General features: G+C 52.4%; 1 protein-coding gene and 2 long non-coding RNA genes across 4 annotated transcripts in view; 2 read left to right on the top strand and 1 right to left on the bottom strand.

Annotated features, from left to right (window-relative positions):
- The window catches only part of LOC122450125, a 33,070-nt gene extending 26,547 nt beyond the window's left edge, over nt 1–6,523 (top strand). The window contains exon 3 of the long non-coding RNA XR_006272066.1: nt 6,401–6,523. This is a non-coding gene — a long non-coding RNA (uncharacterized LOC122450125). The remainder of the gene's footprint in view (nt 1–6,400) is intronic.
- Nucleotides 2,540–15,461, bottom strand: LRRC55 (leucine rich repeat containing 55). 2 transcript variants are annotated; one of them, XR_006272064.1, is made up of 4 exons: nt 14,931–15,461; nt 11,547–13,039; nt 5,655–6,893; nt 2,540–4,997 (listed from the first exon to the last, which is right to left on the bottom strand). XR_006272064.1 is itself a non-coding variant. In XM_043482294.1 (3 exons), exons 2-3 carry the CDS (start codon nt 12,244–12,246, stop codon nt 6,658–6,660), a joined length of 936 nt encoding a protein of 311 aa, XP_043338229.1. In that variant the 5' UTR covers nt 12,247–13,039; nt 14,931–15,461; the 3' UTR covers nt 2,540–6,657. The 2 variants fall into 2 exon arrangements, 1 of the variants encoding a protein (XP_043338229.1); XM_043482294.1 differs by having other exon boundaries at nt 2,540–6,893.
- Nucleotides 6,652–21,001, top strand: LOC122450124. The gene is made up of 3 exons (XR_006272065.1): nt 6,652–6,780; nt 8,800–9,066; nt 20,594–21,001. It is a non-coding gene; the product is annotated as an uncharacterized LOC122450124 (long non-coding RNA).
- Nucleotides 21,002–21,251: the final 250 nt, after the last annotated feature.

Raw genomic sequence — 21,251 nt, 5'->3', positions numbered from 1 at the left:
GCTCCAACCAGGGACTGAACGTGGGGCCAAGGCAGTGAAAGCCTGGACTCCTAACCACTCGGCCACCAGGGACCTCGCACCCCGATGGCGATCTTGACCTTTGTGCTGGACGTGGTGACAGGCAAGTGTGAAGGGAAGATTGAGACTGGTGTTTGCTGGTCGGTGGAGCAGGTGGCGTTAGAGACTGGTGGTGTTTACCTAACCCTGCTTCTTTTGCTTTATGATTATTTACACAGTAAATAGCAGTCTTTTGAAGTTAAATGGAGCCAAGGCACTGAGTTCCACTGGCCAGCGAAACATGACTTGAATTTATGGACGGTAACTCCAGTTTTGCTCCCCCACCCCAACTCTTGAGGCCTCCGCACTCCAGAAAATTCAGTGGTGGGCTCTTTGGCTTCAAGGTCCTTGAACTACCGTGTGGAGCAGAGCCTTTGACATATTGGTGTGTGATGTGAGCAGGATATAAGCCTTTGCTATGTGAGAGAACCCAGCAAACACACCTTTAGCCTACTGAGATTTTGGGATCACCTGTTATCACAACTGGCCTTGACCCATGAAGTAATCAAATTTGTGCAGAATGAAACATATAGGATATGCATTGGTTTCACCGCCTTCCAATTTTTTTGCACCGAGTACTTACAGAGGGTCTTTGTAATTAAAAGCTGACTTCTGAGTGAGACTGGATTTTCTTAATGCCTCGTACTGTTCTTGTCCCCTGGTCAGGGAGTCCCCGGGTATTAACATTATGGGGGTCTAAACTAAACCAGGAACTACTACTTCCTTGCTGTGTAATCTGTCTGGGCCTCAGTTTCCTCATCAGGAAATGGGTATAATGAAGACCTGTCTTGGGTTGTGGTGAGAATTAAGCCTGTTAATTCATGTGTTCTGCTCAGCACAGGATCTGGTCATATACCATGCTCAATAAATGTTTCATCACTCCCATCATCATCATAAATTGCAAGGCTCTAGGGATAGATAGCACTGGGAGAGACAGACAAGGTCTGGCCTTCTGAGATATCTGCTCATTTCACGGCCCTTAGTTTTTGATCTTGCACTTGTTCAATGCAGTGCCTTTTAAGTCCTTTTTTTGCGGGGGGGCATGCCGCATGGCATGTGGTATCTTAGCTTCCCAATCAGAGATCGAACGTGCACTCCCTGCATTGTGCGTGTGGAGTCTTAACCACGGAACTGCCAGGGAAGTCCTGAAGTCCTTATTTTAAGAGAAAGAAATCGCCCCTCTCCAGACGACTCCAGAACACATTGGTTGGGGTTGTGCCTGTTCTTTCCATCCGAGTGTTCTGAGTCAGTGTGTCCCCTTCAGTGGCTTTACGCTGCGGGTGCAATATTTGTCTGTACTCTGGGGCAACTGGAGTGGGAGGACCAGGGGGAGGTTAGGATGTGCATGGGTGGAAAGAACCGCTTCCAGCTTAGAGCCACTTCCTCCCTAGAGCACTGGGATAGCCACGGCTGCCTTCGTATCTATAGAAGTCGATTTTACCCCTTCTTTTCCTGTCTCTGTTACCAAGGTACGCTGTCCAACCATCTCGTTTCTAATGATGTGTAGGCAAGACTTACAGGACTCAGCAGGTTTAAAAATCTCCTCTTTTAAAGTTTTTGATGATTTATTCTGGCTGTGCTGGGTCTTTGTTGTGGCACGTGAGCTTAGTTGCCCTGAGGCATCTGGGATCTTAGCGCCTGGACCAGGGATTGAACCTGTGTCCCCTGCATTACAAGGCAGATTCTTAACCATTGGACCAAGTGGAAGTGTTAGTCGGTCAGTCACGTCTGACTCTTTGCGACCCCATGGACTGTAACCTGTTAGGCTCCTCTGTCTGTGGGATTCTCCAGGCAAGAACACTGGAGTGGATCACCATTCCCTTCTCCAGGAGATCTTCCCAACCTAGGGATCGAACCCAGGTCTCCTGCATTGCAGGCAGGTTCTTTACCGTCTGAGCCACCAAGGAAGTCCCCAGTCCCTTCCTTAAAAAAAAATACATTAACCTCTGAAAAAAGAGACTGAAGCTCCACCAGTGACGGCCTCATCCGTCCGCTCTGCTGTGCGTGTAGACGCCTGGTTTGCCTGTGTGTCTGAGCTAGTATTGTCATGTCCGTGTGGCTGGCATGGACCATCTCCCAAGGACACCCTCCTTAGTGATGCTGACTAGACAGGCACACCCACTTGCCTTGGCATGCTTTGCAGATGACCCAAGCTGCAAACACCAACACATATAAGACATATGCTCTCTTCTTTGTATAATTCCAGGGACCAAAATACGCCGACACGTCGGGGGTGTGTGCATACAGGCGCAAGTGTATTCTTTTCTGACTGGTAGAAATATGCTTCTGTGAGGTTCCATCTACTCCCACACGGAACCTCCATGGCTGGCACATCTCCTAATTATTCCATCCACTCCCTCCCCATGGACCCTTGGTGTGTATATTTTGGCACATTTGCTTGATTTCTCCTCCTTTTTCTCTCCCTCTTTCTCTGCCTGCCTCCCTCCCCCTTCCTCCTCTCCACGACTCTTTAGAAAATTTGTTAAACTATACACTCTTTATTATTAATGTACGTGTATGAAAAATTCTTCCCGGTAACAAAAGTGCATGGTTATAAAATCATCTCCATACAAAGGTTGGCACCGTCCCACTCCCCGCCCCGCCCTAACCCTCCCGCCCCCAGACATCAGCCCTCTGCCGTTGAGAGAGCTCCCTGGGTCCAGAACTCTCCAGCCAGTGTGCTGCGGCAGACTCGATGGTGCTTGGCGAAGGACCTTGCAGCCTGCCTCCTCCCCTTCCCTGCTGCCTCCCTCTGGAGCTGGGGAGAGCAGATGAGCTTCTCCAGCTTCGGGAAGATGTTCTTTGGAGGAATGGATGAGCGTGTCTCCCGGTACCCTTTCAGAGCTGGAACCGGTGTCAGAGTGACACAAAGACATCTCTAGGGAAAATGGGGCCCTAGGTCTCCCCCGATGGAGAAGTATCTGTCCCGATCTGTTCAAATTCCATACACCAAGTTGTGCAAAAGGAGCCGGTAAACTATAGCAACCTGTGTGTGTGTTCAGTACTCAGTCGTGTCCAACTCTTTGCGACTCCATGGACTGCAGCCCGCCAGGCTCCTCTGTCCATGAGGTTCCCCAGGCAAGAATACTGGAGTGGGTTGCCATTTTCTTCTCCAGGGGATCTTCCCCACCCAGGGATCAAACCCATGTCTTCTGCATTGGCAGGCAGATTCTTTACCACTGAGCCCCCTGGGAAGCCCCTAGCAGCCTAGGGGACCTTCATCAACAAGGGTTTCCTGGGAATCCCTGTGGGGATGGAGATACAGATGAGGGTTTGTCATCGGGTGTGCACAGAAGTGGTGTCTTTTCTAAAGAACAGTTTTCTTGGCCTGCACCTTGACCGTGGTAGCCCTGTTGGGTAGCTAAGCTTTGTTATCCTCTGGCTCAGCATGAACCTATCTTCTGTGATAAGGACAGATCACTGAGGGTTGGGAGGCAGTTAGGATGTCATCAGGCTACCTCAGTTACACACTCGTCTCTCCTGTATTTTCTGAGTGGCTGTTCCTACCCCTAGCCTGAAGGGATTCCATCTTACTGCAGTAAGCTGCACAGTACACAGACAGCTGAGCAGACCATGTCAAAGAACTGAGGCTCCAGAGAGACGGGAGCCGTATCAGGAGACACCACAACCAAAGAACCCCACGCACAGACACATGGACTCAGAGATACCCCAAGGCTCACACGTCAACCCGCCTGGACAAAGCCTAAGGAAGCCTTGTAGGAGCAACATCGTGGATCCTTGGTCGGTAGGGTTGTGGGAACGATACCAACCAGGACTGCTAGATTATTTCCAGAAGCTTTCTCTAGAGGTTTGCTTTGAGAGCCTGTTCAAGATGATGGTGGTGAGGGGTAAGGGAGAAGCAGGGAATTCCACGGCCGTAGGGAAGTTAACTGCATCCTACATTGTGATTTACTAACTGGGGACCTTTTAGTAGTTGCAGAAGCATCTATTCTTTAAAAGCCTGTATCCTATTCAGAAAGCTTTGCTGTCAATGGGAACTAAAGAGTATTATTATTAGAGAGGGCATTTGATCTCAAGGGTTGGCTTGCTTGGTCTAGTTCTATGCAAAAAAAAAAAATCCTGTCTTAAAATATGTTAACTATATTTCAGCAAACCAGAGTCTCTAAGACATTATGATAGATGTGTATGGTGCCCCTCTGTGGGAGGTTTAACTGTTTGTGTTAGGGCTGTTATTTCTAACAGTTCTTCCTCAAATACTCTTTTTGTCATTGGCTGGACTCCCAGAGAGCGACCCTGGTCTGCCAGCCCCGGGACACAGCGGAAGAGCGTGGGCACGGCCCTGCCCCGTCGTCAGGGAGCAGAGTTCTGGCCCTGACGTTGTACATGAGACGCAGAGGAGACAAGGGTCAAGCACCCCAGTTCCAGCAGAGTGTCGGGCACTCTTTTGGTTGACGAGCTCAGGCCAGCAGGAGTCAGGGAAGACTTCTTGGAAGATGCTCTGCCATTCTCCTCCATTCCTTTGTGGCCTGCCAGGAGGATGGGTGAGGCGAGCTTACTGGAGCCAAGGGCACAGTAGAAAGTCCCCGATTTAATCCTCATCTCCGCCGATCTTGCCAGCATATGGGATTGGGTCCTAGAGTGGTCCCCTATCCTACAGAGGGGACTGCTTCCTGCTGCCTTTGTATCTCTTGCAACACAGAAAGGCTTAGGCAGTCTGGGGGAACACAGCTTTCTCTCCTGTTTCCCAGAGGTCTTATCTTTTGCACGACTGCCATGGTGGCCACCAGCTCTGATGTGTCGTTGACACTTTGCAAGTCAGGCGTCTTCTAGGATTTGCCCTGATGCGAGTACCTCTAAACTGCAGGATTTCAGTGCCCTTTATTTAGCTGACTGGCAGGGACCTTCTTGGTTGGCTGTGAATTCAAGGGCCCCTCTGCCGAGCCCTCAGGCATTTTCTTCCTGAAGCACCTGGGAAAGCCCTGGAAAGTGGACCGAGATGGAGTTGAGTTGCCACCCTGCCATGCACACAAGTCGTACCTGCTCCGGAGTCTCTATTTTTCCATCTGTAAAGTAGGTGCAAGGATTTTGTGGTTTGTCTCCCACCCAGGGTCGTGAAAAGTCAAGGAGAATGATACCAAAGTGCTTCACAAACTGTCCAGCGCTGAACAAATACGGGAAAGCTCATGATCAAGACGATGAGACCAACGCCGAAGAAGAGGAAGATGCTAACTGTGCTTTGCACATGAAATTCCTTGATTTTTGACTGACCGGTTAGACAGGGTTCCCTGAATAGAACTGCCTAGCCCCTTCCTTCTAGAGTGTATCCATATAACCTGGAGTGAGAGACTCAACCCGTTCCAACTGAATCATCTGTAACATGGGAATAATAGAACTCACTAGGCAGTGTTGCTGGGAGAATTGAAATCAGTGAGTCGACAGACTTACAAGTGCTCCAGGAGAGTGCCTGGTCCTTTCTAGGGGCTTCATCCAATTGGAATTTGAACTCAGAGAAGGTTAGAGGAAACTGTGATGTCCCCCTACCTGAATGGGGTTTCATTTTGCTTTTAAGTAGCATATGACTTAACCTCTCTGAGCCTTGGTTTCTTCATCTGTAAAATGGGCGCAATGATGCTTACCTCAGCAGACTGTTGTGTGCATGAACAGGATTGTCTCTGGAGAGAGCCCTTCGCCGTGCCCAACTCCAGCAGGTGCTGGGCAGTGAACAGCCCTCTCATCCTCTTGCTGAAACGGGTCCGTGGCTTCAAAGGAGGATCGAACCCTCTTGCGGTCACGACTGTGGTGGCCGTCTCCATCAGGCCTCGGGATCATGCTGCAGGGCTGCACGGTGGGGTGCACTGTCCTGGGGGGACCCCTTGGTGTGGGCACAGAAACAGTCACAGGATGAAGAGTCCCAGGGTGCCAGGACTCCTGCCTCCCTCTTCGGAAGCCCACGCTCGCATGCCAGGCAGGAGATGGGGGAGCGGAAGGGTGCTGCAGGGGGTTCACTGCCTGGACCACCTCGCCTGCAGGCGACAGCTGGCCACGTAGGATGGGGCAAGGGCGGTCAACGGGAGGGGTCTCACCTGGCGGCTGCCAGTAGGAGGAGGCTTAGGGGGCCGGCGCGAAGGCGTTGTCACCGTCCAGGGGCAGGGGTGGGCAAGGCCAAGAGCTGACGGCCCAGGCGTCGGGGGGAAAGTTCTGGTCCCGGCCCCTCCCGCTCTGTACTCTGAAGTCACAGTGATTGATGTCACTGTTCACACACCACGCGTGTCATCGCCCGGTGTCTGCCCTTCTCTGGCTACGGACAAAGCAGGCGTTCCTTTCGATGAGGCACTTCACACATCGCCTGCGTTCTTGTAATGCTCTCGGATTTTCTTGACAGGAGATGACCCGTCCTCTGGGCCTCCATCCCAAAACACCTTGAAGGGAAGCGTTTCGGATTCCTGCTCCTCTGTCGGGGCCTTGGGGGCCAGGGTGGAGGTCTGATCCAGCTGGCAGCCCCAGTTCCTAGCACAGCGCCTGGCCCCCCGGAGACGCGCACACAAAGGTGGCCTCGTGACCCTGCCTGAGCGCGACCGAGGTGGCCGGGGCCCCGCGGAGCCGCAGCGGCGGGCGGTGTGGAGGGGCGCTGGCCCCACATCAGATCTCCTCCTCTTCGCTGGCTTTGCTCCAGCGGTGGCAGCAGTTGGCGGTGATGCCCAGGAGGAAGTTGGTGGCCACGGACGCGATGGAGACCACGAAGCCCACGAAGGCGATGAAGAGGTAATCGTCCAGGGTCAGGGTCAGGTGGCAGGCCTTGAAGCTCTCCTCCGTGAGCGAGAAGAGGGGGGCGCCCTCGACTTCTGGGGGGCCTCGGCACTCAGCCAGCTGGGAGTCTGCAACACAGAGACGGCGGGTGAGGCGCTGGAGGGGACGGACGGAAGGGAGAGCCCCCCACCCCGTCCAGGCGGAGCTGGGGTTTTACTGAGTTACTTCTGCGTGCCTCACATTTCACTCACCTTCTTTAGCACTCTAAATAACCCTCAGGGCAAGTATTTTTCGACCTACTGAATATTTCTATAGAGGTGGTGATGACTGCTTGGAGACTTTAGTAATTTGCCTCAAGCCCAGTAGCCCTGCTAGAGGCAGATCTGAGGCTTTTAGGGGATTTCAACATTATCCGTCTCTCACAATAACCTCCCAACCGGTCTCTCAGTTACTACCCTTCAACCATCTCCATGCTGAGATGATCCTTTTAAACGTGAAGCCCTACCTAGAGACTGTCATCCCGAGGGAAGTCTAAGTTAAACAGAGAAAGAGAAATATTATATGACATTGCAGAACCTAAAAAAAAAAAATGATGCAAATGAACTTATAAAACAGGAACAGACTCACAGACTTAGAGAATGAATTGATGGTTACCGTTGAGGGGGTGGTAAATGGGGGTGGGGAGGGATAGTTAGGGAGTTTGAAGAAGAAAGTGTCAGCCAGTCATGTCCAACTCTTTGCAACCCCATGGACTGTAGCCCACCAGGTTCCTCTGCTCATGAGATTTTCACCCAGGCAAGAATACTGGCATGGAGAAGCCACTCCCTTCTCCAGGGGGATCTTCCCCACCCAGGGATTGAACCCGGGTCTCCTAACTTGCATAATATTGTACGTCAACTATACATCAATATAAAGGAAGTAAAAAAACAAGTGAAGCCCTGCCAAGTCACTCTGCTTGAAACCCTCCCCGGCTTCTTCCTCTTCCCATGAGGACCTCCCCCGTCCCTTCCACTCTGCTCCTGGCTTGCTCTGCTCCATCCACCTTCACGTCTCAGTCCTTCTGCCTTCACCCAAGCTCGTCCCCTTTCAGGGTGAGGAGGGGGAGACTGCATTCATCCCCTCGGGAGGGGGTTCTTCCTGCCCGGATCTCTGCATAACTCAGTCCCTCACTTCCTCTGGGACTTTGCTCAAATATCAGCTTATCAGTGAGTGCTTCCTTTATGATTCTGTATAAAGTAGTAACCCTACTTCCCCTTTCTCTGAGCATTCTCTATCTTATCTGCTCTGCTTACTATTATTTTTTTTCCCCAGTGTACTGATCACCGTTTCCCAGTTTGTTATCTGCTCCCTTTGAATGCAAGTTCCCCCTGTAGTACACTTAGCATTAGAGCAGGGACCTGTCCATGTGAACGCACAATTAACCTATGCTCATTGAATCTGAGAATGAATGACTCTGTCCAGTCCAAAGCCAGGTATGTTTTTATGACCCCATGTGACTCTTCCAGATACACAAGAATGTAGGGTTGAGTATGGGCTCTGGAATTGCCAGCCTGGCTTAAAATCCCCTCTTTATCTCTCCTTGGGCTTCCTTGATGGTTCGATCCCTGGGTCGGGAAGATCCCCTGGAGAAGGAAATGGCTACCCACTCCAGTCTTCTTGCCTGGAGAATCCCAGGGACAGAGGAGCCTGGAAGGCCATAGTCCTTGGGGTCATAAAAGAGTCAGACATGACTTAGTGACCGAGCAACAACATCCATCATGCATTTGTACATGGTTGTCACTGGCTGCATCTTACTCTGCCTCGGAAGGGAGAGTGGCAGGAGGGTAGCAGTTCTGCCTTGAAGCCAGGTATTCCTTGCTCAGGGGATAGATACGAATCAGACGCTCACCAGGGGCCTCTTTTTTGCCTTTCTGGTTCTTATGAAGACGGGCGAAATGTAAGAAGTGGATCACTGAACCTCAATGTCTAAGAGAGTCAATGCGAAGGAGCTTTTAAAGCTATTTGGTACATAAAAGCTGTGTATTCATTCTGCAGTTTTTGAGGGAAAAGAATAAAATGCTGGGCTGAAATTGACTCCCTTGAGAAGTGGATGAACATGATGCTGAGAAATGGATTCTTAGAAACAGAGAGTCAGGCTCAGAAGCAGGATGAACCTCCCCCCAGCCCTGGCTCAGGACCCCCTGTGGGCTGTGTGCACAGTGGCCCAGACCCCGTGGAGGACAAGCTGGTGCCTGGGGTTGACCATCAAGACATCATCGTCTTGGAACCGGAAGATGCCGAACCCCAAAGTCTCTCGCAGGCGTGAGTGGGGTGCTGGCGATCCATCATGAGGCTGGGGGGTGTGGGAACCCTGAGGGCGATTGGCAGAACCCTCAGGAGGGCAGCATAGGAGCCTGCGGGCTGACAAAGTCCTCTGGTTAATGCAGGGTCCAGCCTTGAACCTGATTTATATCCCAAGGGGGTCCCTATGGCTCTGTGTGTGTGTGGGGGGATTTGTCCAAAACGGAGGGACAGTAATGAGAATCCCGTCAAGAAAAGGGGAGGAGGGAGCAGAAAAAGACCAAGCGAAGCAGGTCACCTCGTCCTTCCTACCCCAGCAGGTTCTTTGCCCCCAAGAGAAAATTATCCTAGAGATAGGGCGAAAAACGTGTTCCGCAGAGGAACAGGGAGGCTGGGTTTCTGGCTGCGGCCAGCCACGTGGCCTCCCTGGAGGGCGGTTCCCGGTCGGGACGAACACGAGGCTTCCCCGACGGGACCTGGGACTCCCTCTCCTGCTCGTTGGGGCCCTGCGCTTCTTCCGAAGGGCAGCGGGGACCTCGGGCCCCCCAGAACAGAGGGAGCCCCTCCATGCGGGGGAACCCAGCGGGACCTTTCTGTCCTTAGTGCGGGCGCGAGAGGAAGGAGGCGCAGCCTGCAGAGGCTGGGTTAGGAGGGGCGGCTCCAGGCAGCCGGCCGTCTGCCCCACCAGCACCCGCGCCCCGGGCCCCAGCTGGTCCCAGAGGACTTCCTCCCACAGCTCCGAGGAGCACGGGACCCTGACCACAGCCCGCCCCCCACCCAAACTAGTTTGATCCTGGGCTCCCCCCCGGGTCCTCCTCCCCGCCCACCCCGCCCCGGTCCTCCCCACCCCCCAGCCCCCACCTCATTCAGCATCGCTCTTTCTGAACACGCTCTGCGCTCAGGCTCTGGGAAAGCCCCTGAGGGCTGCCATTCTCCTGGTGACAGGGATGGGGTGGTATCAGGGCGCCACCAGCCTGCCGGCGGGCCCAGCCGACCCGTGTGGGGCAGGCTCCCGCAGGCCCGGGTCCGCTCCCCAGAGAGGCTGGCTCGGGAAACTGCCGCGGAACAGCGTCTCTTCTCAGACCTGAGCCCTCCACCCCAAGCCCAGACCTCGCAGAATTCGCAGAGGCCCTGCGGCCGGCCCGGAACCCAAGCCCTGACCTCTCCTGTTAGCCTAGAATCTCACTCATCAGGACAGGGCCAGACGGGGTTTGAATCCTGACTCCAGCCCTTAACCGCTGTGGGACCTTGGGCACACTTCCGAACCTGTCCGTGACTTGGTTTCTTCGTGTGAGTGAGTGTGAGTGCGAGTGTGTGTGTATGTGTGTGTGAGTGAATGCATGTGTGTGAGTGTGTGTGTGTTTGGGTGAGTGTGTGTGTGAGTGTGTGAGAATATGAGCGTGAGTGTGTGTGTGAGTGAATGCGTGTGTGCGTGTGTGTGTGAGTGTGAGTGTATGTGTGTATGAGTGAGTGCGTGAGTGTGTGTGTGTGTGTGTGAGTGCGTGTGTGTGTGTGAGTGAATGCGTGTGTGTGTGTGAGTGAGTGTGTGAGCATGTGTATGTGAGTGTGTGTGTGTGAGTGAATGCGTGTGTGTGTGCGTGAGTGTGTGTGTGTGAGTGTGCGTGAGTGTGTGTGTGTGTGAGTGTATGTGTGTGTGTGTGAGAGAGTGTGTGAGATCAGGGTTCTTGTGAGGATGTGATGAGCTGGGTATGAGGTGTTACTTGATCAGTCATGTCTGACTCTTTGCAACCCCATGGATGGTAGCCCACCAGGCTCCTCTCTCCATGGGATTCTCTAGGCAAGAATACTGGAGTGGGTAGCTATTCCCTTCTCCAGCAGATCCTCCCGACCCAGGGATAGAACTTGAGGCTCCAGCATTGCAGGCGGATTCTTTACTCTCTGAGCCACCAGTAAACCGGGTGAGTTAAAATGTAATATATTTAGAATAGGGCCTGGCGGATAGTAAGTACTAAAATAAAGAGGGTGAGCCATTTCTGTTTCTTCTAGTATTCGGCATACTTAAAAAGCAGTCTGGCAGAGTAGCACAGAGCTTCGAAATCACATAAGCTTGGGTTTTCTCCTTGTCTTTTTCACTTTCTACGTGAGTGTCTCTGGCCAAGTCTTTTCATTGTTCTAAATCTCAGTTTCTTCACCTGTAAAATGGGGCTAACAACAGTGGGGTCCCACGAGATAAAACCTGCCGAGTTGGAGGGTCATGGTGGACGCTCCATAAACACTGTTGGTTATCAATGAGTTGCTCTGACTTGCCCGCTCTCTGTCCATCTGTCTCCCTAGGTCATCAGTACCTCGGGGGTGGGTGAGGCGGGGTCTGTTTTACTGACGCGGGGTCCCCGGCACCGGGCACACACAGCAGAGACTTGGGCATGCTCGCCCGTGCGGAGGAGGCCAGCCCAGGTCCAGATCCTCCCTAGGCGGCGTTTCCAGCCCCCCCTTCTCCCGCGGAGCCTTTGCCCTGGCGAGCAGGGCCCCGCACGCCTTACCCGCGGTGCAACGCTGGACGCGGTTCCGCAGCCACTTGAGCAGGGGCTCCATGGTGCAGCCACACACCCAGGGGTTGCCGCCGATCTGCAGGGTCACCAGCCCGGGCAGGCCCTCGAGGGCCTCGAGGCTGAGGAAGGCCAGGCCCCCGAAGCTGAGGTCGAGGTCCCGCAGCTGCGCCAGGCCCTGGAAGGCGCGCGGGTGCACCCGGCGCAGCCCGGGGTTGTGGCTGAGGTCGATGCGCACGAGGCCGTGCGCGGCCTGGAACATGCCGGCGGGCAGGTGGCTGAGGTTGTTGTAGCTCAGGTCGAGGTGTGCCAGGCGCTTGGCGTGGAGGAAGAGGCCCGCAGGCAGCTCCACCAGGGAGTTGTTGCGCAGGCTGAGCACCCGGAGCTCGCGGTAGCACGTGAGGTAGCCGGGCGGCACAGCGGCGATGCGGTTGTGCGCCAGGCTGAGGTTGCGCGTGTCCACGGGCAGCTCCGGGGGCACAGAGAAGAGCCGCTGGCCGCTGCAGTCCACCGCCTGGTTATGGCACGTGCAGAGCACCGGGCAGCTGGCGCCGCCGTCCGAGGGCATCACCCCGGCCGCCACGAGGAGGGGGACCAGGAGCAGGGCGGGCCGCGGTGGCCCAGGCCGGGGCCCGTGGGCCCAGGTGTCGCCCATCTTTGGCTGCGGGCAACAGTGGTGCTGGACGGAGCCCATCGGGACGGGGGCTCTGGCCTTGGAATCAAGAGTCAGCCGCTCAGAAGGGCAGCTGCTCCCTCGGGGGCCAGAACCCTGGGAGGTGGGGCTTGGGGGCCCTGCGGGGTCATGGCTTAAGCCTCTCCCAGGGGCCTCTGGGCACCGGAGGGCTCCCTGGGTGAGCGCCACAGGAGGTCCCCTTTGGAAACTAGGGGGGCTCGCCGCCCAGCCGAGGCCCCCCAGGGTTGGAACGGATGATCAGAGCACGAGAAAGGGAGGACACGAGGATGCGGAGGGACCAGCTGCCCGCACGTCGCGGAAGGGGCCCTGCAGGTCTTTGGGGTCCTTCTCGCCCATGACTGTTGGGTGCCACCCCCGGACCGTGTCTGAGAGCTGGGAGGGGCGTGGGGACAGCAGAGGGGCCTTCCGAGGGGCCTGGCAGGTCCTGGAACGCCGAAGCCCAGTCCCAGGTCTGGGCCGACCAGGCAGCCAGGGCTGCCCTGCTGTCTCCCACCCTCGGGGTCTCGGAGGCCGTTTCTCCCAGGGGCCTCGATCCGGGAGGGTCCCGGGGTGGCCGTCTTGGGGAGGGGTCCCGGGGGGAAGGGGACCTCCAGGGGCCTCTGGCCGCCTCAGTCCGCGGGCTCGGTGTCTCCCGAGGACCCCAGAGAGGGGAGGTCCCCGGGGAGAGGAGGACCCAGGCGAGCCGCGCTGTGGGCTGCTGCGGCGGGAGGAGCCCCGCGTCCGGAGGCGCAGGACTAGCGGGGCTCAGGTCCCCGGCGGGCTCGGCGTTCAGCGGGCGGGGGCAGACGACCGGCTGCAGACAAGAAAAGCACTCAGGCGGCCGGCCGTGCCCGCGGCTCCCCCGTCCCCGGTCCCGGCTTCCCGCCGCCTCCCCACCCGCGTCTCCTTGTTCTCCGCCTCCCGCCTCTCCGCGGTGGGCAGCGCTTGGGGTCGCCCGCTGCCCCTCCCCGCCCAGGGCTCAGAGTTGGGCGCCGCGCGTCTGCTGCGTCTCCTGGCCCCGCCCCCATCAGCAGCAAACGCCCCACCTCTGAACAACTCTCTAAGAAAAATGCACAGTCTGGCTGTTTGCACCCCCTTTCCACACCCAGCACTCCCATCTCTCACACACACACACAGACACACACACAGGCACACACACTCACACACAGACACAGTCACATAGACACTCACCTATATACACACAGACACACACTCATACACAGACACAGACACACACACTCACACACAGACACACACACTCACACACAGACACACACTCATACACAAACACAGACACACATACACATTCATACACAGACACACAAATATACTCACACATACACACAGACACACACAGACACACACACACACAGGCACACACACAGACACACTCACACACACATAGACACACACAAACACCAGACATACACACAGAGACACACAGACACACACACGCACTCACATACACACACACACTCATACACACATACACAAACACACAGAGACACAGATGCACACACACAGGCACACACTCACACACACAGTCACACAAACAGACGCACACTCATACACATACAGATACACACAGGCACACACAGACACACTCATACACACACTCACATACACACACAGACACACTCATACACAGACACACAGACACACACACAGGCACACACAGACACACACTCACACACACACAGACATACACAGACACACACAGACACACACTCACACACAGGCACACACACAGACACACTCACACACCAGACATACACACACATAGACACACACAGACACACAGACACACACAGGCACTCACATACACACACAGACACACACTCATACACAAACACAGACACACAGACACACATACACAGGCACACACACACACAGACACACTCATACACACAGATACACACACAGGCACACACAGACACACTAATACACAGACACACACACTCACATACACACACAGACACACACTCATACACAGACACAGACACACTCAGACACACACAGGCACACACACAGGCACACACTTACACACACAGTCACACTCACACACACACAGGCACACACACAGGCACACACTCACACACACACACTCACACACACACTGGCACACACACAGGTACACACTTACACACACAGGTACACACAGGCACACACACAGGCACACACTCACACACACACAGGCACACACTCACACACACACTCACACACACACTGGCACACACACAGGTACACACACACAGGCACACACACACAGTCACACTCACACACACACTCACACACACACACACACACACACACACACGCACGCGAGCGTCCTTCTCCTGGGCCTCCCCCATGCTTTGCCCTGGCCCGCGCTCGCACCCCCTCGGTTTTCTCGTCCTCCTGCACGCGCTCCTGCAGAGCCCCCACTGTCTTGCACCCCGGTGCACCCCTAACCCCAGCACCCTTTCCCACAGACTCCCCGCGCTGCCCTCGGGCCCCCGGCGGGCGCCCACGGCCCCGGCCCCGGCCCCTCTCCTGCCCACCCGCCGTCCTCACGTGCCCTCACCCTCCAGCCGGGCGCTGCTCTCGTCTCACGCTTCCAGCCTCCATCCCACCCACTGGGAGATCACCCCGCTCCCCGCAACCAGACCCCTTCTTTCTGAGCCCCAGCTCCCCTGCACCCCCGCACCCCGCGGGAGCCCACTTACTCGGGTCCGAGGACACAGCCATCCGCCTGCGGCAGGCCCGGGCGCCCCTCCCTCATCCCGGCCTCCCGGCTCGCGGCTTCAGGAGGACAGACAGCCTGCAGGGCTGCTCCCCGCCCCCGGCGTCTCCTCCTCGGCGGCTCCGGGATCCTGGGGCGGCATCCTCCGGGGTTTCCAGCGCTGGGGTCCCCCTGCCGCTCCCCTTCCCTTACTCGAAGGGGAACCGAGAGAGGCGGGCGGCTTAGAAGAAAGTTCACGGAATCCGAGTGCTTCTCACCCAGACTCGGCTGGTGCCGAGGCTGCTGGGGCTGGTGGCGAGGCTGCTGGGGCTGGTGGCTGCCGCTAGATCCTCCCCTCCCTCCTCCCTCCCTTTCTCTCTTCCCTCCCTGCTCCCTTTTTCGCTCCTTTTTTTTTTCCTCGAGGGCCAGGTACTGACGTTTCACGGTCTCTTAGCAACAGCCTCCACATCTCTGAGCAACAGGAGAGCTGGCGATGGACCCCACCGAGACGGCAGAGCAGGGAAGGAGGCATCGCGGAATCCACACCCGCGGCTCCTCGTGATGCCACGAAGGGGACCAAGGGGTCGGGGGGCGGGTGGGGGGCAAACGAGCAGGCGGGGAGAGAGAGCGAGCCGGCCGGGGGAGAGCCTGGGGCAGGGGCAGAGGCGCGAGTCTGCAATCCGAGACCGAGGAAGGGAAGCTTAAGGGCGTCAGATCCCAGTGGGAAAGGACTAAGAGCTCGGGATAGAGGAAGGAGGAGAGTGGGGGACAAACTGGGGGAGGCAATAAAGACAGGAATGAAGATGGGAAAAAAGAGAGAAGTGCGTGAGACCAACTTGCTCCTTTGATGGGCCCTATCTAGTCAGTCCATATACAGCATCTGTTTCCCTGGGTCTGAAGGTATTTTGGTCACTAGGTATCAGGTGACTAGACAGGATCAGAGCTTATCAGGGATAATTGTAGGCGGTGGGAACTTTTCTGGGTCCCTTAACTGTCCCTCAGTCCTGACCTCACGAGCTTTGAGAGCCTCTGGGATGCAAAGGGCTGACTATCTGTTCCAGGTGAGGTGTACCCGGGGTTGTAGAGACAGATCTGTCTCTCGGGGAGTGAACGTTGCTGGGAGAACCTTGTGGTTCTTGCTCTTTGTCCAGGCCAGAGGCTCTGTTGTCCCGTTTGCAACTCTCCAAGCTTCATGCTCACTCCGCGCCAGACCGACTTCAGAAGAAGGTGGAGTCGTTGCAACACCTCTTTTCTTGGTGACCCATGGAACAAGTCTCTAGCTGCCCTGAATTTTAAAAAAACGTTTGGCTAGTTGGTTTGGTCAAAGAGCTGCCTCATTTCTTCTTTTAATTATTAGTTATTGAGCACTCACTCTGTGCTGCTTCCCTGGTGGCTCAGCTAGGAAAGAATCCGCCTGCAATGCAGGAGACCCAGGTTCGATCCCTGGGTCGGGAAGATCCCCTGGAGAAGGGAATGGCATCCCACTCCAGTATTCTTGCCTGGAAAATACCATGGACAGAGGAACCTGGTGGGCTACACCTCATGGGGTTGCAAAGAGTCGGACTCGACTGAGTGACTAATAACAACCGCTGTCTGCTGGGCACTTGGTTACACGGTGGGCAGAGAGCCACTGGTAAGATAAATGTAAGTTCTGCCCTTATAAGGGCTAACTCAAAAATAAATAAATACAGAGCTGATGTCAGTCCTGTCTGTCCACTCAGTTGATCTGAGGCTTCTTCTATTTCAGTAATATCTTAGATCTTTAGGGGAAACTGAAATGGAATAGTAGAAAACAGGTATCAAGTTGTACAGATTTACAAAGTTCTCAAAATCACTATCTTTTCTAGCATGAGTCTTTGTTTCAATTGGAGGATAATTGCCGATAAGGCAATTATTGTGTTGGTCTCTGCTGTACAACAATGCGAATCAGTCATAATTATATATGCACACCCGCCCTCCGAAGCCTCCCACCCTCATTTCACCCTTCTCGGTCGTCATACGGTGCCAGGCTGGTCTCACTGTGTCATACGGTAGCTTCGGGCTAGTCACCAGTTTCACACGTGATGGCATACATGTCAATGCCACTTTCTCAACTAGTCCCACCCACTCCTTCGCCCGCGTCCCCAAGTCCATTCTCTATGTCTGCATCGCCATTTCTTCTCAGTAAATAGGTCGTCAGTTCTGTTTGTCTAGATTCCATGTATATGGTGTATGCATTAACACCCCTTTTTTGCTTTTCTCTGTCTGACTTCACTCTGGATGACAGGGTCTGGGTTCACCCACCTCACTTCAGCTGCCTCACATTCATTCCTTTTTACGGCTGAGCAGCACTCCATCGTCTGTCTCTAACATGGTTCTTTTTCCTATGTGGCCCCCGATGGTCTCCTTCCCTTTGCACTGTCCTTTCTCATTTTATGCTCGTCTGGAATCTTCCGTGTTCTGCAGTGTCCAGGGCAGAGCAGCAGGGCACCCACTGCATTGGCATTTCCACACTGAGTTGGCTGAGGAAAATACAATTTGCATCACCCTCCCTCCCTAAAGAAGGGAATTTTCATTCCATTCATTTATGAACTTAGAAACGACGTCTTCATCTTAACGCACAAAACACGACAATGTGTGGAAGCGAGTGGCCCAGTTAAACAAGTAAAGCAAAGGAGCAGAATCCCTTATTAACATTCCATAATTATCTCAATGGAAGCTGAGAAAGGCAATCGGTGCCTTTCAATATTTACTGTTGACTAAAGGCGTATTAAAAAAAAGGGTTTTCTTCCTTTACATAATATGTTTATGTTTATCGTTAGAACCAATAATATGACTGAAGGAAAACGTTTGTGACAGTTTCCTTAAAAGACAGGACGTAGGCAAGAGTGCCTTGTCACCATTTGAAACTGTCGCTTTCTGGGCTGTAAAATAGGAGTAATTGGAACGGCACCTATTTCATGAGGTTGTTTTAGGTTACATGGGTTGCTATTAACAAAATACTTAGAGCAGTATACAGATGTGTTTGTGTAATCAATAAATAAAGCAAAATAAAACAAACTGCAGACTATAAGATTGCTGAACTACTTACACGGCAAGGAAAACAAATGACACAGAAATGGGTAGTGAAGAAAGGGAAAAAAAAATCACATTTGCTGGTGATTTGAACGTATTCTTGTGCAAGATAAGTCTCCAAACCTTTGGGAAAATCCCAGCTCTGAAACATCCTAGCCTATGTCTTCTGTAAAAGTGAAGTTAAATGGGGATAATTATCTTTTAAATGATTTTTTTTTTTAACCATAGTCATTCTCTAAGTTAAGTCTTAAACCACTGTTTCCCAAACTGGTGTCTCATGGTACACTGTGCACCATGAGAAAAGTGTTTGTTCTCAGATAAGTTTGAGAAACATTGAACCAAACAAAATGAAGCAAATTTATTTATTTATTAAGATTTCTCAGAAGTTTTAATGTGAAAACATTCACGGTGACTCACCAAGGGAAGAGGGGGAGAGCGAAAGATGTATAATATCCAGCATTGCTCTTGTGTTGGGTGGCTGGCTACTCCCCTTCGCAGAATGAGTTTCTCTACACAGCCGCCTTGCAGTGGGGGTGATGCAATTTTGAACCCCAGTAAAATGATAAAGTACTCCATATCATGGCCTTTCAGGGTCTCTTGCAATTTATTGAAACCATGACTGTTTCATCATGAATGTGAAAGATTTACTCTACTGGACAAATTAATCTGAGATATAGATATAAGTGAACTGAAAAATAATTTTTATTACTATTATGATTGCTTGACATCCATGTTACATTTGTTTTAATAATGATAGAAAACCTTCAAATGCTAGAAAATAAATTTAATCTACCACAGAAGAATTTTGCTCAGAGAAAATTATGAAACGTTAGTAGAATGACAATACAGGAAGAAATAGAAAGCTGATCTCTCCAGCGGCTGAGAAAGCTTAACGATAAGAAAGGTGACTCTGCTTGCTACATTATAATAATTTAATGAAATATTTAGGAGAATCTGGTGAACTGGTTGTGAAAACCATCTGGGAGAAAAAGGGGCCGGAATGCACTGATGATGTTAGTAAAGATGATGATGCTGGGAAATGCTTAAAAGTAATGGTGGTGGATTTACCTAACTAAAAAACAGTTTGAAAATATATTGTAAGCTGAAAATCACTCAGTGGTATTACTTAATATTTGTGCTTTGGAAAATGACCATGGGAATGACTATGCTTTGAGTAAGTGCTTCTCACTGTTAGAATACAGAACATAAAGATCGTGAAACAAAACCACAATGTTGAAAGGAGTCCCAGAGTAAGAAATGTTATTGAGCTTTTTCAGCATCGTATCTCACTTTTATACCCTGAAAAAATTCCAAATGGTCCAGACTGCAACTGAGAAACAATAAAAATGTGCATGCAGGAAGAGAACAGAGAAGCAGATTTCTCCCAGGTCTGGAGAGTCGATATCTTTCTGTGTGTTGAGGAAATGGAGAATGTCAGTGACAAGACGGCTTTTGTCAAATACACAATATTGAGAGACAACAAGGTTTCAATGAGAAAAAAAAAAAAAGTTAAAATAAATCAGAGAGAAAGGAAAGAAACTCAGTGAAAAAGCAGACTTTAGATAAGTGATATGAAGTAACCCATGTGGGACTTCCCTGGTGGCCCAGTGGTTAAGACTCCACACTTCCAGTGCAGGGGCTCAGGTTTGATACCTGGTCGGGGAACTAAGATCCCACATGCTGTTTGGTGTGGCAAAAAAAAAAAAAAAAATTGGAAATAATCCATGCAATATATACATGTATATTTTTCATGCAAACTGTATTAAGAAATGCTACAGATAGAAGTCTTACAAACTGATATCACACATAGATCTCTAATGCAAATTCAGAAAAGAAAATGTTGTATATATTAATCGTTATCTAAATAAAAATACAACAACCCCTAAAGCATTGTGGTAGGGAAGATTGGAGGATGATGCTTGTGGTAAGCAGAATAACAGCTCCCAAAGACAGTCTAATCTCTGAAGCCTGTGAATATGCTACCTTAAATGGCAAGAGGGACTTTAGGGATGCGATTAAATTAAGAATCTTGAGATGAGAAGGTGAGCCTGAATTCCCCAGGGAGGTCCAGTGTTACGTAAGAGGGAAGTAGCAGGGTCAGAAAAGGAGACGTGATGGTGGAAGCGGAGCTGCAAGCTGGCACCTGCTGGCTCTGCGATGGAGGAAGGGGCAGTTCATCAAGGAATGCAGGCAGCCTCCAGAAGCTAGAAAAAGCAGGGAAATAGCTGTTCTCCCAGAGCCTCCAGATGGTGCGCAGCCCTGCAGGTTTGTGACCTCCAGACCAGAAAGATAAGAAACATATGTGGCTTCAAGCCCCTGAGTTTGTGGTAATTTGTTTCAGCAGCCAGAGGCAACTAATACAGCCCTGGAGGTTCCTACAACCGCCCCCCGCCCCTGGCCCCCTGTGTATACTCAGGTCACCCCCTTCCCTTGAGTTTCAGCAGAATCTGTGACTATGATAAGACATCGCTCCTGTGATGACCCCAGTCGTGAGTTGATTTTGTGTTAATTAAAAGGGAAATTACTTAAGATGGTGTTACCTAGCCAGGGGAACACTTAAAAGGGCCTGGGCTCTTCCTCATTGGGTATTTGAGGAATATTCTCCATTTTTAGCTCTAAGAATGGGGGAAAGGACCTAAGAGCCCTCTGGTTGCTGAGACTGATTCCTGGACAACTGCCAGTAAGAGAATGGGGACCTCGATTCTACACCAGCAAGGACCTGCTTTCTGCCGATGAGTTTGGAAGATGACCTGCAGCTCTTGATGACAACGCAGCTGGCCAACACCCTGACCTCAGCCCCATGAAATACCCAGGGTAGAGGGCCCAGTTGTGTTGTGCCAGGATTTTAATACATGAATGTGTACCTTTAAGCCACTCTGAGTGTGGAAATTTATCAGCATAGAGGACTAATACAAACATCGTGTGGAAAAAGGCATTGTTTGGCTAGCACTTAAATGCATGAAAACAATCCCCATTTTGTGCTAATATGTTCCGTGAGTAACAATAAATACATCTGCAACATTCTGTGAGTTTAGTATGGGGGGGCCAGGTACCTGAACTCTTCCTGACGGCCCTGGGCATTGGCTCAGATCTGCTTAAGAAATGGCTGGTCTCTTTGATCTGGCAATTAAGAAGAAATTACTTCATGCAAAAAATTCATAGCAGGGATATTTACGATAATGAAACATGGAGAAAACATGAATGCCCAGCAACAGGAGGTGCCAAGCAGACATCATATTAATAGGAAGGAAATGCCATGGAGAACAGGATT

Source organism: Cervus canadensis, chromosome 11 (assembly GCF_019320065.1).
Source record: "Cervus canadensis isolate Bull #8, Minnesota chromosome 11, ASM1932006v1, whole genome shotgun sequence".
In the NCBI taxonomy this organism is placed as follows: Eukaryota; Metazoa; Chordata; class Mammalia; order Artiodactyla; family Cervidae; genus Cervus; species Cervus canadensis.
The sequence above is the reverse complement of the archived record's forward strand: the minus strand, read 5'-3'. Positions and strand labels throughout refer to the sequence as shown.

What these genes read in the sequence shown, in the direction of transcription:
- LRRC55 (XM_043482294.1), bottom strand. Translation starts at nt 12,246, where the DNA reads ATGGGCTCCGTCCAGCACCACTGTTGCCCGCAGCCAAAGATGGGCGAC. An exon ending in CGTCCAGCGTTGCACCGCGG is followed by an intron (nt 6,894 to 11,546) that starts GTAAGGCGTGCG and finishes TCTGTGTTGCAG; the next exon opens with ACTCCCAGCTGGCTGAGTGC.